General features: G+C 38.0%; 1 protein-coding gene across 1 annotated transcript in view; it reads right to left on the bottom strand.

Moving 5' to 3' along the window:
• Positions 1-16,804, bottom strand: part of LOC149191427 (TatD related DNase) — a 213,834-nt gene that overhangs the window by 51,829 nt on the left and 145,201 nt on the right. Inside the window, exons 4-5 of the mRNA XM_089404270.1 lie at positions 9,651-9,704; positions 9,162-9,262 (exon numbers count right to left, since the gene is read on the bottom strand). Of these exons, the coding sequence (XP_089260396.1) occupies positions 9,162-9,262; positions 9,651-9,704 (155 nt within the window). The remainder of the gene's footprint in view (positions 1-9,161; positions 9,263-9,650; positions 9,705-16,804) is intronic.

Below are 16,804 nucleotides of genomic sequence, written 5' to 3'. Positions count from 1 at the left end.
CTCTTTCTATATATGTATGTATGATACTGAGATGTAATGTTGGTTTAATAATCACTTTGGATCATTGGTTTCCCTGTTTTCCAACTGGTGATGTATCTTTGATCATGTGTTCCCTTCCAAGTTGCGTGTTTCCACAGGTTTCTAAGGGGTGCACTCATTCCCCTTTCCGTGTGTTAGAGCCCTCCATGCACCTTCCTTGACTTGCTGCTGGTCACACCCTTGCTACCAACAAGGACATCTTACTTGCCTCTACGCGCAACCGCAATCCAGGCGATACCATACAACCCACTGCTGGGACTCTTACACCAAACGGTCTGAGGTCTAGTTGGGACTTCTTACTAGGGAGATCCCCTAACATGTTGGTAGGTCCAGCACTGTCAACAGATTTATAAGAAAAAACTGATATGAGCAATAACCATCAATATATAAGATAAGCATGAAATACATAAACAACCAGTGCCTCAAAGTATTGCTCTTTAAGAATTTAAATTGTATTTGCTTAAAATGAAGTGAAATGCTTTAAAATGGAAAGTCAAAGTAACCCTAAAAAGTGAAACAATAAATGGTTAGCACTCGATATTATAAATGCTTTTAAGATGAATAAGTCTACAAATCAAAGCATGGAAAGCTATCTTGCTCAAAAAGATACAATTAGAAATCTACTTGTGAGAATGAGATGATAAAAAGAACTCAAATGTTAGACCAAGATGACAACATGCATTTAAGTTTGCAGCCCTAAACTAATAGTACTTGAAAGTGAAATCAACCATTCATGACAATATGCAATTAAACCAAAAGATAAGCCAATTTCCAAGTACAAGAAAACTAAACTTGTTGCAAAATTAAAAGAGATTACAATGTTTTCATCCAAAGTGTCTCTTAAAATAAGATTTGCATGTTAGACTTTAAACCATCAAGATATCAAGAAATTTAAGAACTTTGCAAACAAAGCAAATGTGATGGAATGTTGTTCTTGGTTTATTTCATTAATTAGTGCTAATGAAAAGTTACAATTGAATTCTAGTCCTCAGACCTCATCCTCGCCCAGATATTTGGATCTCACAATGAGGAGTCGATAGAAGTAGAGGGCACTTAAAAAGTTTATTCTACCAACTTAAGTTGGAGGTAAGTTTTAGTGACGTTTGGGGCATGTAAATAAATTAACCAAACAATGAGAATTAACTTCTACTTGAAATGTACTTGCTTGACATGAAATAAAATGCTACCTTATGGAAAAAATTTGTCCAAATACTTTATGCATGTAAAATGTGTTTAATGGTGAAGCATAAGTAAACTTGCAACTATGTTCAAGCCAAATAAGATCAAGTAAAAAGTGTTTGTATGCAAAAAATCTGAACTTGTTATGGATTTAAAACATGTAGTAAATTAAATTAAAGTGCATGCAAAATGAGTGTGATGCATGTTGTGTTAATTTCTCAATTAGATGATATGCATGCAAAATGAAATAAACCAACAAAGTCAAACGCCAAGCCTCTCCAAAAGGTAGAGAGATAGGGATACCAATGGGTAAAACCCACGCTCCCAAAATCAGAAATTTTATTAGTTGTTACAAGAAGGAAAAGACAATGAAGTCTTTTCAAACATCCAAAGGAAAGTCTTGATAAATTGGCATCAAACCATAGACCTTTCCTCGCTGAAAATTTATGCAATTTGAGGCCCACAAAGGCTCAACAAAATGCAAACTTTTTTTTTGAAGAAGAAGAGAAGATAAGCCTCCTCTATGACCACGGCCAAGAGAGAGAAATAGATGACCAAAAAGAACTCAGCCTCCCTCAAGGAGAACACGGCCTTATCCAAGATGAATTCGGCCTAAAGGTGGAAGTAATCATTAAATCTGAACCCCAAGGTCCTGTTGAAGAATCTAGGGCAAAGTAGTGTAGTGTGATTCTTCGTTACTTTGATAATAATTTGTGGAGTATTTTTACTTTTCCTTATTAGCTTATTCTTCTTCTTCTCATTATTAGTGCATTTACTTCATCAAACTACTACCAAAACATAAAAACAAGAACACAAGATGTTGGCTCTCTGCCAGGGCCAAAACCTCTCTTCTCTTGAGAGGAAAACCCTTTAGTGAATTTCTCTTATTGAAGCTTCTATTGATCAATGCCAAACCCTAGACCCTTGACTAGAAGATCCTCCAAGCACAAGTCAAGTCCTTTCAAGATCACTTCCTCTTGCAGCACTTCGTCCTCTTCCTTCCAGCACTTTGTCTTCCTCTTTTCGGCACTTCTTCCGGCAACTGTAGAGACCTTAGATTGTGTGTTCTAGGATGATCCTTGACCTCTTCTTCCTTCGCTTGAGATGGAGTCTTTCTACCTTAGGATGATGACCTTCTAGCCTTCCAACTGAACCTTTTTCTCTTGACAATTATTGCAGACTTAGGGCAGCAACAATGCAGCCCTAATTCTTCGCACGTGTGGAGGATTCTCTTCACTAAACCATGTTAGACTTGTCTTCTACCCTTTACTTGCATACCCTTCTTCCACGCTTGAGAGAGAGGCCTTGTAGGCCTAGTTTGCACCCAAAACAATGAGATATGGTGAAATGTAATTTTCTGTTATTATGGCCACAGGCAGACCCTTCCCCTTTCGCACGTGTGGCTGTGAGTTCATGTTAAAATTGGCAACTAGGGCCAAACTCCATGTGGGTCATCTTATTAATGGCAACTGATATTTTTCTTAGATCCCTCTCATCGAGAGGTGTAGGATTGATCTAAAGATCATCCGATTCCGATAAGTATTCATGGAGATATGAATTTTTTAGTGTTATGGGACAATTCGTCAAGGTCGGCCAGCAACCAAATAAACCCCACTTGTGCTCAATGTTTTAGTATAAATAAAGATGGCCTTCAAGTCATTTCTACACACACTTGGGATCTCTTCCTCTCTACTTGTCTTTGGGTTTTAGTAGCAGAAGAGATCCTAAGGGATAACGTTGTCCTAATGGAGAAAGGATCTACGCTGCCCTAATGAAGAAGCCCTAACGTAGTTAATCAAAGAAGGCTCTACGCAGTCAAAGGGAGACCCTCACCGCTGTCATGAAGGAGATTGAAGTAGGCTCCCTCGCTGTCCTATAAGGGTTTACTATATGCCCTAAACTGCTATGCGTTCAAGCCCTAGCCCTAGCCGCAGGTCTAAAGGGAGATCTCTGTTTTGAGGCCACAGCATGGGAGGCTAGGGCAGCATGGGTTGGAGGACTGTTTCATGGGTTGAACAAAGTCTGAAGTCTGTTGTAGGAAGCTGTGATGCTTGTTGTGCTAGGCCGAGGCCTTGGGAGCTGAACGCTAGCTTGTTTAAAGGCTAACGGATGGTTTGTATCATTGTTGGAGGGTGTCGTGAGCAGCAGTAGTGTTGTGTGGTAGGCCACATGCCATACCACTACAGCAAACCTAGCATGGGCAGATTTGAGGGCTGTCTTGAGCCCTTACCTTCAGCGTGGAGGAGGAGCATCTCTCCTTGCCTAGTCCGCAGTTTTTGAAGGGTTGTTCGAGGATTGTTGAGAGGAACTTAAGGTTGCAGCAGTATGCCCAAGTGCCCTAAACAGAACAGTCAGGAACAGCAAAGTGTCAAGCAGATTTGAAGCAGTGTTAGAGGTGCATTGGGTCAAGGATATTGACCAGATTTGGATCAGACTTGGAACAGCCTGTGGGAGCCACATGTTGGGTCAACATGGAGTGTTGTATACCCAAAAGGAGTGCAGCCTGATGTGATGAATGTTGTGACATAGACAACATAGTATATGACAATTGTATACATAGTACAGCATAGTGCTATCAACATACAGTGATGGGTAGCAATGCAGCATAATGTAAAAAGGGTGCAACATGGTATGATGCATAGTACAGCACTATGTATGATGCAGCTACATGGTTGGATGCTACATGTCTTCATGCAGCAGTTAAATACAACAAGCTTATACATGGGACAGCTGCAAGTGGGACAGTTGCAAGCTTGGTGACACATGGGACAGCTGCAAGCATGAAGAATCATGGACAGCAGCAACATGGTAAAGCATGGACAGCAGCAAGTACAGTGCAGCAAGTACATTGGGACAGCAGTAAGCATGGTGCAGCAGTGGCACTATGTACAACAGTGCTAAACACTGGGACAGCAGCAGCATGAGGTCCAACATTGTGATGATGGGTGCAGCATGGTGCAGCACAGTGAGGTGCAGCATGATGACGAGATGCAACACTATGATAGGTGAAGGAGTCACCTTGGAGAATCAGTTGAAGCAGCATGTCTTCAACTGATCTCATGTATCATCATCCTAGGAGATGATCTATGCTCTTATCTAGATAAGTCAAAGTGTTGACTTCTGTTGTAAATGTACTATCTCTCTCTCTCTCTCTCTCTCTCTCTCTCTCTGTTGAACTATTGAAGATCATATAAGAAGAATTGACGAAGGGTTTCCCCACATTGGGGTTTGTCCCTGGCTAGCGCCACATCTTATGTCCTCTTGTCTTGGCTTCTCTTCTGCAATTTATATTTATGTTCTATCTGCAATTTACTTTAATGTTGATGTGATTGCTAATCTGGAAAAGATATTGAGCTAACTGTGAAAATTGAAATAAATTTCTCTAGCATAGAACATACCTAAATTTAACAGTTTACCCTAGAGACAATCCTTAATCTTTGGCTTCTTTCTCCCTTCCTTCGCTGCCCTAGAAGACTGCTTTTCATCCTTTTGTTGGTTTCTTTTCTGCGTTGATTTCAGAGTGAAGTGAGTACGTTGAATTGGAGTGGAAAGCCTCTATAAATAGAGGATTGTCCCTCCTCTTAGGCCAACTTGTAGGCCGACTTCATTGACTGCTTGTAGGCCGACTTGAAGAGTAGTCTTTGGATGGCTTCTATGGTGGTGTAGCATGCTTGAAGGGGCTTCTTGATAGTGCCTTTGCATGGGAGAAGACTTGACTTTGCTTGGAGGTTTTCCTTACATATTCATACATGGTGTAACATGCCTTCAACATTTCCTTTTGACTATTTGACTCACCTATAGCAATTAAACTAGTGCCTATTTCAATGAGCAAGAAACTCATTAACATATATTATAAAAATAATATTTCTTTTCTTGATTAAATGCAAATATCAAAAGTACATTTATGAAGACCGAACCTAGTTACATTTCCTTCAACAGGTCCTGTATGCAAACTTGTAAGTAATTTTCCGATGATGAATCCTGCAAGTAGCTGCAAGAGAACAAATTAGAAACAATATACAACAACAAATGTTAGCTCAAGATAACTACAAAGTATGTTACAAAAATAATCTACAAGAGGCTAGGCCAAAGAGTATGAGCAAGCTCTCTTCTTTGACTAGCCATGACTTAGCTTTTTGAAATAGGCAGATATTGATAAATGAAGTACAATATGTAACCCAAAAAAAAAAAAAAAATCCAAGTTTGATATTTTGATGCAAGAAACAAAAGCTTTAAGAAACTTGAAAGAATCCCTGCAAGACACAAATAAGATATAGATGAGACTTTGGAGTTCAAAAAATGCGGATTCGACTTGAATATTTTTCAAGAATGGGTTGATTCCTCTGAGAATTTCCCCTCACGCTTGAAAAGAAGCTTGACCAAATAATGACTCATATACAAAACTTCACCACAAATCATTAAATCAACATGAAATTAAATAAGTGCAGTGGAAAGAATTCCTAGAGATACATCTATTATCCACTAGAAGATTTCTTTCCCTAAAGCAAATAATTAATTCTTATGCTAATATGAGATAGTTGCATACTAACATAACTTGAAACAAATATGAAAGAAACAATGACATGAGGAAATAAATAGATGCATAACAACAAGTCAAGAATTTACCACATATGCAAGGAGAGGAACATCATTACGCTTTACCCCAAAGGTTGTTGTATTATATTGCAAGTAGTGAATACAATCTCGTAGAGTTTCCTCAAGCACAATAGCTCATATTACATGATACAATATGAAAGCATATAGCCTCATTATATAGAGAGTTGAGAGCAAATCTCAAGGAAGAATGCATGTAAGAACTGAACTTGGAGCAAATCCCAAGGAAAGATAAGTCAAGTTCGATGTGAAGAAGATAGAGACATCAAAGCAAAATCTGATTCCATATGTGCACCTCAAGGGAAATCGAATTCCATATATGGCATAATAAACATATCCATGAGTGAACCAAAGCAATGAGATAACTCCAGTCAAACCAAATCAAACTCGAACCAAATGTCGCCACTTCAAATGATGATCCCAAAGATGCTCTGCACAAATCGCTAGGAACTGCGTGATTTCCTCAAGTGAAACTCGTAATCCTCCATGTGAAGTGCCAAGTGTAGAAGCAACTCGAGCTAACAGTGAGATAAGGCCCCACAAAATCCTCAGTCTAAATATTCCTTCAGTACATGAGTTCCTCTAATAAATTCGATTTTCCACATGTGCAACCGCTGCTTTATCTCTGGGAAATTTGATTTTATGAAATAATGGTATATTTATGATGCAGTGTGCTCAATCATCTTCCACATGTCTGTTGACTCAACTCTTTGACTTAGGATAATTTCCAAGTCCACGTAATGTTGTCACATGGAATAATTTATTTCTCTCTATTTTATTAATTCTAGCCTAATTAAAAGCCACAATTTCTACTAAACTTAGAAAAAGTGGGTTTTGAAGGTCCAAAACACATTATTAATCCCTCAAAGTGTGTCATAGTAGAAAGTTGAGGGTGGGAGGTATAATTTTTATTACTCATACCCCATACAACTTCTCTAGATTACACTTATTACAATTTAAATACAATTTTATTTGCAATTTTTGACCTGCGAGAAATCTAAAAAATTAAAAAATGACTACCTAGACCTGACCAAATTCCACGAAATTTTTTGTGTGATCTAGCATGGTAATATACATCGACTCTAAACACTAAGATGTGTTAAGGGCTCAACATTCAAACCGTCACCCCAGATTTGGGGTAAAAAGTGAGTGAAAAAACCCAGAAAATTATCCGCCTCTGAAAAAATGGATAATTAACCAAATAAAAAAAACACTCCAAGGTGTACTCATTCGCTGATTGAGTCCCAACATCCAAGGCCTGTTACAGACTCAAAACTCATCATTACTAGTATCACTTATTACAATTCCCCACAGGGTGTGGAATTTGGGTACAAGAAAGATGATGAGAAGATAGAAGTAGAGTTAAAAAACTCTATTCACTGATGATATCTGATGGTACAAGTGTCCTCTGGATCATCCTTGGGCATGGAGTCTTTCATATAATCATCAGGTGTCATCCCAATGATCAACACACACCTCCATTCTTTTGCTAAAACTTTAAGGTGTAGAGTCACTATAAATTGTCATCTGTAGGGGTGTCACATAATTGAAGATAGTGTGCTCTATTGGTTTTAGCCGTTTCTGGGAAGTTGCTCTACTCCCTTTTCAATGAAGTTTGAGAAAGGTTAAAGTCATGAACTCTTTGCCTTTTGGGTACTTCATGGATGATGGAGTTTTCTCTTCTTAACATATAGAATGTAAGATTTTTCCTTCTCCTTGAATGGCACTCTGATTTGGTATTAAATGTTTTCATATCTAGGTAATGCTTTCTAATCAAAAATTCATTGTTTTTACTAGCTGTGCTATCATACCATCTGTAATAATTTCCTCTGCCAGTGTGCTTTCAAAGGGAAGGAAAACTTGTAACTCGTCTCTAACAGCATCTAGGAGGCAACTCTCAATGGGATTTAAGCTCAAAATGTATCTATTGAAAGTGTCATCTGGGAGGTAATTCTCAATAGAACTGATTTTCAAGTTATATTTATTATGGATCATCTCAAATCTGATAATTACAAATAGCATTGACGCATGTTTACAATACCTTCCTGTCTTTTGCCTTTCATTTCCTTTGTTTCATCCCCAAAGGAAAGACAGCCAATCATGTGAAAAAATGTTTTCTGTTTCGATTTACGTTGCCAGCATAGATTTCTTTAAATCTAAGTTGCAGGAAACGTTGGGTAAGGGTCCGTTTCCGACCGGAAACGAAATGGAAACAAGGAAACTTGTATTGTACGGCCTGGAAACGTGTTTCCGGTCGTACTGGCCCATTTCTCGAGGAGGAAACGTGGCCAGTACGGCCAGAAACGAGTTTCCAAGCCGTACGGCAGAGTTTTCTTTTCTAACTTGACTTTTTCTTATATTTTTTTTTTTATTTTTTCGCTTCTAATTTTTTATTGGGCGACAAAAATATCTTCTGAATGCTTCTAGATGCCTCTCAAGTTATAAAAAAGAGGATTTTTTGAGTGGGGCAGCCTAATGTTCAAGCCTATGGCCCTAGTGTTCATATGCAATTCATGGTAATGTTAAATTCTTAAAGTAAAAGTAAAAGTAAAAGTGACATTCTCATTTTTCATTAGTAAAAGTGACAATCTCCTTATTTTTCATTTTCATCCTTTTACTTAAATTTTTAACATTACCATGAAATGACTCAGGATGCTTGAGAGTGGTTTCACCCTCATTGGATTTCATATGGAGAAAGTAGAATTTTATATCTCACTCAAAATCCAGCAGACTTATCTATTTTTCAGCATTTCAGGATTGGGGAGATTGCAATGTTTCCAATGGATTTTGTCATGTATTAGGGTATGGAACTTGTATTTAATCAAGAGAACCAAGCCCTCTATGCAGGGGAGACTCCCAATAATCAAGAGCACGTAGGGTACTAGGGTATGGAACTTGTATTTAATCAAGAGCTCTAAGGTCGTTTGACTATGTAGGAGGAGACTCCCAATCAAGCATGAGACAAGAAATTAGAAATTTTTCGTGGCTGATTTTGGATATTACTATTTTCATTATGTGATCATTCATGAGTAAATGTGATGTAAATTTAGAGACTTATATGCATTGACAATTGACAATTTAATCATAATGTAATAAATTAGAATGTATCATATATGCTTTATGATTGCACATATTTCTTAAATGTCCTAATATATATATATATATATTGTGTTTCCTCGTTTCCAAAATTTGGGGGGGTCACGTTTCGTACCCATGCCCGTTTCAGAAACTCGTACCCGTTTCCCCGTTTTGTGCAACTTAGCTTTAAATACAATACATCAACACAATCATAAATGGTAAGTCTTACATAAAATGAGCAAGGAACATACTGCAAAATTTCTTGAAGATCACCAAAGGCAGATACACAGTGAACAGAAGCAGGCCTCTGCAACTGTCTAGCGAGTTCCAGCTGCTGTTTGAAAACTTGTGTCTGAAACATATAATCACTACTGCACAATCAATAAATGAGAATGTGGCAAGCGATGCTTGAAATATTCGAGTACAACACCTGACAGTTCACACAGACATTACTGAAATTTCAGTCTTGTTCCACTTAGATACGACAAAGGATTTTGACAAAAATAAATTCGTATTGACAGAATGTTACAAACACAGAAGATGACTAAATCTTGCTTTCACAACTTGGGGAACATTACAACCTTATATATTAAAAAATCTGGAATATGAGAGCTTCCAAAGAAGACAGTCATTGCACTAACTAGAAATATTTCAACTTTCCAAATGCAAATACTATTCAGAAACTTTGAAATGAAAAGAGAGAATTACACTCTCATTAAGCTTGGGCATCATAGGAAAACCTGTGTTACAAAATCAACTGCCTTTCCCTGGGGACAGCCTTTGTCCAGTCCAATCTGACAATGCAATAAAAAAAATTCTTAGTAAATCTATCTATCATAAAACTAGTTAATCTACAAATTGCATACTTTTAAACATCAATCCACTTAGATTCAAAATGTTTTCCTATACAGATTAAAGGTTCCCAATGTCTTCTCTTAAGTATCATTCAGCATTCATTACTCAAGCACACTCACAGAAAGTATACAGCAATGATGACAAGATGCACAGACTCCAGAGTATCATTTATTCATTTACAGCACATAACATCTAAGCATTGTTTCTCTTGAGTCACAACCAAACACTGATGATGACTGGAGACCATCTCAAGTCTCATGCTCTATATCTGGAATGCCTTTTCTCATATATTTCAGATTCAACCAGCTGCCAAACAGACCAGACCAACAATCCAAATGTTATGACTTGAAACCGTTTTTTGGGGGTTGCAGATGCAGGTGTGGGAGAAGGTGGTCATCTTGGGCCCAGGTGGAACAACAAAAGCTTCCTTTACATTGGTCTTAGTATTGTGTCCAACAATCAAGCAAAAGCATATGTGCTTTTGCAAAGATTAAAAATAGCTATAGACACTGGTGCTTGATTGTTGATTGTGATCAGAGATTCTAAAACAATCATAAATCATATGGCTTATAGCTCACTGCTTGTAGACAACCCCTTATCATCAATAATTGTATGAAGAAACAAGAGGTGAGCACCTTCAACAAAATCAAATGCATCACATTAGGTGGGAGAACAATAGTGAAGCAAATTGGTGGGTAAATCACACATCATCATTAAACGAGAGGGATCTTATGGTAAAAATGATGCCCTTAATCATGAAACCATCCCCTACTTAACTATGGGCATTGTTGCTCAAAATCTAGCAGGCCTTTTGAGGGGAGCTCACAAGACTAGAGCTGAACCAAGTGGCAACACTGCGAGGTCTGGCCCACTGTTACCACAGCCACCACCACTGCTCTTTAGTGGATTTTCACCACAAGGAAGGCTTCCCTATATAGGTCACCTAATAAATACTCAAGTCTAAGGCTCGGAGGCGACAAGGATAGGTTAAGGAGAGACACACAACATAAAAAACAAGGCTCAAACTATCAAAGGACAAGGCAAAGTGTACCCTCCAAACACCTATCTAGGGCACAAGTGACCTGGGGTTTAGTGAATAAGCAACGAAAACAAGTTGACCAAGGTACACAAGGCCAAGAAAAGGCTTGTTTAGATGAATATGATCAATTTTTGGAGCAACAAGCCTTCAAGAAGCCCAAAGTTGAACCCTAGGGCTAGATTAGGGTTGCCTAGAGAAATATTGCCTAGGGCTTGTGATGTCAGCACTAGAATGGAAGATTCTACTACAAAAATGGGGTGATTTTTGTTGAAGAATGTAACTAGGTTCGGTCTTCATATTTATATTTCAGTCATAATGAAATGTATTTATCAAAAGAAAGAAAAAGAAATCTTTATTATTATTATTATTATGACTTATTAAAGCATGGGTTTCATGCTTGGGTCATCATTTTATAGGTCAATTTTCCCATTGAGGACTTCTAGGTTTTATATTGAGTCATTAGAGTCATTGTCCATTTTATGAGACCCTTCTTGGGCTTTTGAATCATGTAAAAAGAATTTTTATTGAGTCAAATAAGTCATTTGTCACCTCCACACCAAGTTGGCCCTTACCTGATCAAGTCGACCTACATTAGGGTAATTCAACCCACAGAAGAGGCTATAAATGAAGAGCATTTTGATTCATTTGAAGATCATCACACACAAGTTCGATATTCAAGAAAGGGAAGCAGAAGAATACGAAATTGCAGAAGAAGTAGAAGGAGATTTGTTGGAGAAGAAAATTGAAGTTTCTAGGTCATCTCTCTCTCACACGTGTGAATTTATTGGGCTACTGCTAGAAGGTCGAAGTCTCTGTTGCTACATCAAGGTCGAAGTTTTTGTTGCATCTAGGTCGAAGTTTCTGTTGCATCTAGGTCTAAGTGTTGTTGCTTCTAGGTCAAAGATTTGCTACTGCTATTAGTTCAAAGCTCTGTTACTGCAAGATCGAAGTTCTAGGTCGAAGTTGTTGCTGGAAGGTTATCATTTGCAGAAGAAGGGAAGGGTTGCCTTGGTGATTGGAGAAAGTTTGTGTCTAGGTAAAAGAGTATTGGATTACCTCGTGAAACTATTGAAGGAAGAATTGTTGACTGGGTTTTCCCCCAGATATGGGTTTTGCCCTGGTTGTCCGCCTCCATTTGGTGTCTTTGATCTTCGCGTTATGGTTTTGGTAATTGCTTGATGAACTAAGATAAAAGAATAACACAATAAAGTTAATAGGAACATAAGAATATCACAAGTAATTATCAACATAAAGAAAATATTTCTGCCTTTCTGATTTTCCAACATGGTTTCAGAGCTAAGGTGAAGAAGAAGGAAAAAGGCAGCCTGAAGATCTATTGAAAGGAAAATAAGAAGTTTTAAGAAGTTGAATAAGGGTCATCAAGATCATATAAGGAGACAAGCCTACTATCTTCAAGAACCATGTCTAACTCATTGAAGGGAGAAAACAAACTAGAAGGAGCCTCCAACTACAGGGCATGGAAAAAGAGGATAGATCTCATCCTTGAGAAGAATAAAGTCTTGGATATAGTCAAAGGAAAAGTAAAGAAGCCCACAAATGAATCAAGTGATGTAGAAAAGGCAAAGTTCAAAGAAACAGAGATATTGGCCATGACCCTAATGGTGGATGGAATAAAGGATAACCTCATCCCATATAAATCCAACATAGATTCTGCTCAAGAGATGTATGAGGCCTTATCCAAATTGTTCACAACCAAGAATCTTGGTCAAATTGCAAGTCTTAAGAATGAACTAAGGACAATGAAGATGACAAAAGATGAGACTGTGGTATCCTTCTTTGCAAGGATAGCTAGAATCAGAGATGATTTCCAAGCAATAAATGAGTCAGACCTTAAAAAGAGTTTGGAATTACTACACTTTTAGGATTACCAACATCTTGGAGTGTCTTTGCATCAATGATCAAGAGTTGAAAGGACACTCCTACATTTGAACAATTATGGAATGCATGTAGTCAAGAAGAAGTCAGTATTTCATTAGTAAGCAACAAAGAGAATGAAGAGGAGAAAATTTCAAATGCCTATTCCGCACATCACAAGAATAAAGGAACCTTCAAGAAGTCCAAAGGGCAAGAAAGAAGATAGACCTATCCAAGATTGAATGCTACAATTGTCACAAGATGGGATTTTCATGATAATCCTAGGAATAAAATGAGAAACAGGGATCAAGCAAATGTTGTCGAAGAAGGATCTCCAAAGAAAAACAAGACCAAAGAATCGGAAATAAAGGAGGACTTACACTACTAAGTCCTCTACTCCAATGTTTTCAATTATTTTCCTTTGTGCTTTGATTTATAGTACTTGTAGGTTTAACATGATTTAGAAAAACATTTTTGAATTGTTTTGATAAAGTGATAGGTATGCCTCGAGATTGGATTGAAAGGGAGCCCTCGTCATTTTTCAAGGATAAGTATCTTATTCCTTGTATTATCCTTTTATATTTGGTTTCCTTCTCTTATCTAGATGAGTTTGTACTAGATACTAGTAACATTTCTTTTCATATTTTTCTTATTTAGGAAAGGCTTGCTAAATGCTCAAGGGCTATGAAGAAGACCTCACAAGACAAATCATGATAGAAGTTCTATTGGAATTGATGTCCTATAAGGTTTGTCTAGAAAATAACGCAAAGGTATGTCTTAGACCATAAGGTTTGTTCTCTTCGGAATAAAGGTATATTCATTCATTCTAGTAAATCTGTTTTACATTATTAACAAGTGTTATGTCTAGGACCTTTGAATCATAAAGATTCTTATTTGGGTGATTAATGTAATATCCCCAATTTTGATTTTCAGCATTAGAGATGAGTTTGGGGAGAGGACGCAATTCCAGCACCGGGACTTAGGAGGAAAAGAGAATATTGCACCTCTAGTGGAAAGTGGGGGCCACAAGAAAATGAAATTCAACCCAAGGAGGGAACTCGCACACTTGGAAGAGAGAGGAAAGAGAAGGGAGTGTGAATTAGGGGAGAGAGAGAGTGTGGGGACCACAAGGAGAGAAGCAGCCATGAATTATAAATAGAGCAAGAGGCACTCATTTTGGTCATTCATTCATTTATTCAGAAACTTCTCTTTGACATAGCATGCTTGAGCGGAAGCCAAGTCTGCAAGTGTTGTTTAACACACGAGTGTCTCTGAGCGGAGATCTCAACCCTTTCTTCGGTGGACTTCAAGTGCTAGCCCAAGGAGGGAGTTCCATCCCTTTCTGGTTGTTCCAGCAGTGGGAGTGTGAATTTGTGTGGAGGAGATACTAGCAGCAACGCAGGGACTGTGCAGTGCTTGGACGAGCCACACTTGGGAGTGGAGGGAAGGGAGTTTGGGCCTAAAACTTGAGGTGGAATATGGGGAAGTGTTGTGGGGGTTTTTCCAGCATTTTGGCGAAGCAGCACATGCAGCATTTGCTACAGGCTACATCTTTTGCTTGTGGAGGAGGGCAAGCATTTGGGGTCAGTTTTGGAGCGTTAAAACTAGGACAAACCCTTTCTGGGTTTTTTTGGGTTTTGACAAGGACCTTAGAAATAATTTGGCAGAATTTTCTAGGCAGATTTGAGGGGTCAAACAGGGGTCCAAATCCAGGCGCCAAAGGAGCTAGGGGAAATTTGGGCTGAAATTTTGAGGTCAACATTTGGCCAATTCCTTCGTGGGTTTTTGTGGGTTATTGGTGGAGGGGCCGGGATTAATTTCCAGGAGCTTTCTGAGCACCGAAGGAGGCCCTAGCAGCAAATATTCACACCCAGCAATGTATTTCTGGGCAGTTCAACGCAGAGCCAGGAGATAGAGCAGTAGCATATTTGAGAGGGATTTATTATTATTCATTTGGGCTTAGCTAGCTTGCCTTGAGCAAGCCCAGGTGCACTCTTTCCAACACCTCATTGTGCCCTCTTCATATTATAATAAAATGGCTCAGCGGCGTAGTTTTTGGATTTAAAATGGTGTTCTAATGCTTGAGTATTTTTTTGTGTGTTTTTGGCTATGTTTACTTGGTTTATCATTGTATATTTCCATTAGGAATATTACAATTAATCATTAGATTGAATCTACCCTCATTAAAATCATCATGTTTGTGGAACCCTAAAAGGTTCTCTGTACAACCCTAACCTAAGGGTATGTCAATGTGAAAAACCCTAGTCTATTTAGGGTTACTGATGAAATCTAGAAAATACTATTCTTTTGATGTTTGGGGTTTTGATGGAAATATCATGTTTGGAATTTTAGTATTGTTATGGAAACCCTAGTCCTTGGATGGTAATGACTATGTATTGAATTCCTAGACCTTGAGGCTTTGGTAAATTAGGGTTTATGAGCAAAACCCTTATAATATCTAGAGTAAGCTCCTAGGAATGAAACCCTAGGTGTATGTTTGTCCGTCTGATCAAAACCCTAGCCTAATCAAGATTGTTATATGTCTGACTTTAAATGTATTGATATTTGTGTCTTGGGCTTACCTAATGGATATTGATATGCTTGTACATGATTAAGAAATCCTAGATATGTATATGTGCTAACCTAATTGTTGATGCTCATAGTGTGTAAATTCTAGGGTTTGTAACTAAGCCCTAGTAGAAGTTTGATATTCTAGGATATGGTGCTATTGTTTCAAAATGTAATGATAAAGTCAAGTGTTTACAAAAGGTTGGTCATATTGTTGAAACCTTAGATTGTGTTATGATTGGTTTTGATTGTTGATATCTAAGGCTTAGTGTGGAATCTAGGGTTTGCATTAAATCCTAGTAGAAGTCTAACATATCAATTCTGAAAATTGTTAGATGCATCGTAGAATTGTACTAGATTGAATTGCTTCTAGGGTTTGCAATATATCATAGTGGAGTTTGTCATATCTCTAAAAGTAATATTGAGGCCCTAGATATAATGAGACCGATATCTTGATGAGTTACTGATGTGATCTAGGGTTATAACCAAACGCGAGCAAGAAGTTGAAGTTTAAAAGTATGTGTCTCTTGTTGATTATGAACCTAACTAAGTTTAGGTATTTGATGTCTAAAGTCTAATGCTTCCATGATTCTTATATAGTTAAATTCATGCTTCTATATATGGATTTGGTTGTACTTGTTGTTTAAGTTGTGCAGATACATAATCTTCAAGATGTTGAAGATATTTGTTAATTTGATTGATAAGCATGATGATGGAAGCTATATGAATGATCATGAACAAGCTAACTCTGATAAAAAGGATTGAAGCCATGAAAGGTTCTCCGATTTCATAGAAAGTAGTTGATCTCTGTAAGTCAAGAGGGAGCCTGGATAAAGGAAAGAGTATATCTCCCAAGTTGAGAGGGAGGGCAAATTATACTCATGATGGATACCTTGAAGAAGAAATTGGAGAATGCATATTGAGGTGTTGCTGAAAGAAAGAAAGCAGGATCAGGTTGTAGAATATGTTGTTGCAAGTTGAGGAAGTTGTATGGTTAAGAAATCTTTTGTCAAGATTTGTTTGGAAAGCCTCTAAGTCCTACTGTGATTAATTGAGTCAATCAAGGCAGCATCAAGATATCTAAATACCCAGAAGGTTTGTGTTTACTTTTGTATATTTGAAAGCTTGTTATTGACTAGGGTTATGTTTGTACAGGTAAATCTCTCGGAGTTTTGGAAACATGTTTTGCATGCTTGATGTTACCAATTTGTTTGGTCAAGAGAGATTTGTTACCGATTTGAATAATCGGGACTGTTGAGGCATTGTGTATGCCCGGGAGGACATCTAGCCGGCCTGTGTGTTGATGTCTAGTTCCCAAAGTAGGAAGGGTGGCGTTGGTCATAGAGCTTTGACCTTGCATTACGCACCTAGTTCCCTGGGTTGAAGGTTAGTAAGTAAGTATGATGGTACCTAGAGTGGCTGAAAGCTTTAGTCCATCTTAGTCCCACCCATATAGATTTCCCTGGTCATGAATCTAGTCCATGGCACCATGTGCACCTAAACTCTTCATAGTTCATGTGTTTTGATATCTTCCATGTACTCGTATATATGTGTGTA

This window comes from Pinus tabuliformis, chromosome 2_2, assembly GCF_031772625.1.
Source record: "Pinus tabuliformis cultivar Carrire ecotype Pingquan chromosome 2_2, CPIR1, whole genome shotgun sequence".
NCBI lineage: Eukaryota > Viridiplantae > Streptophyta > Pinopsida > Pinales > Pinaceae > Pinus > Pinus tabuliformis.
This window is presented reverse-complemented; position numbering and strand designations above follow the sequence as displayed.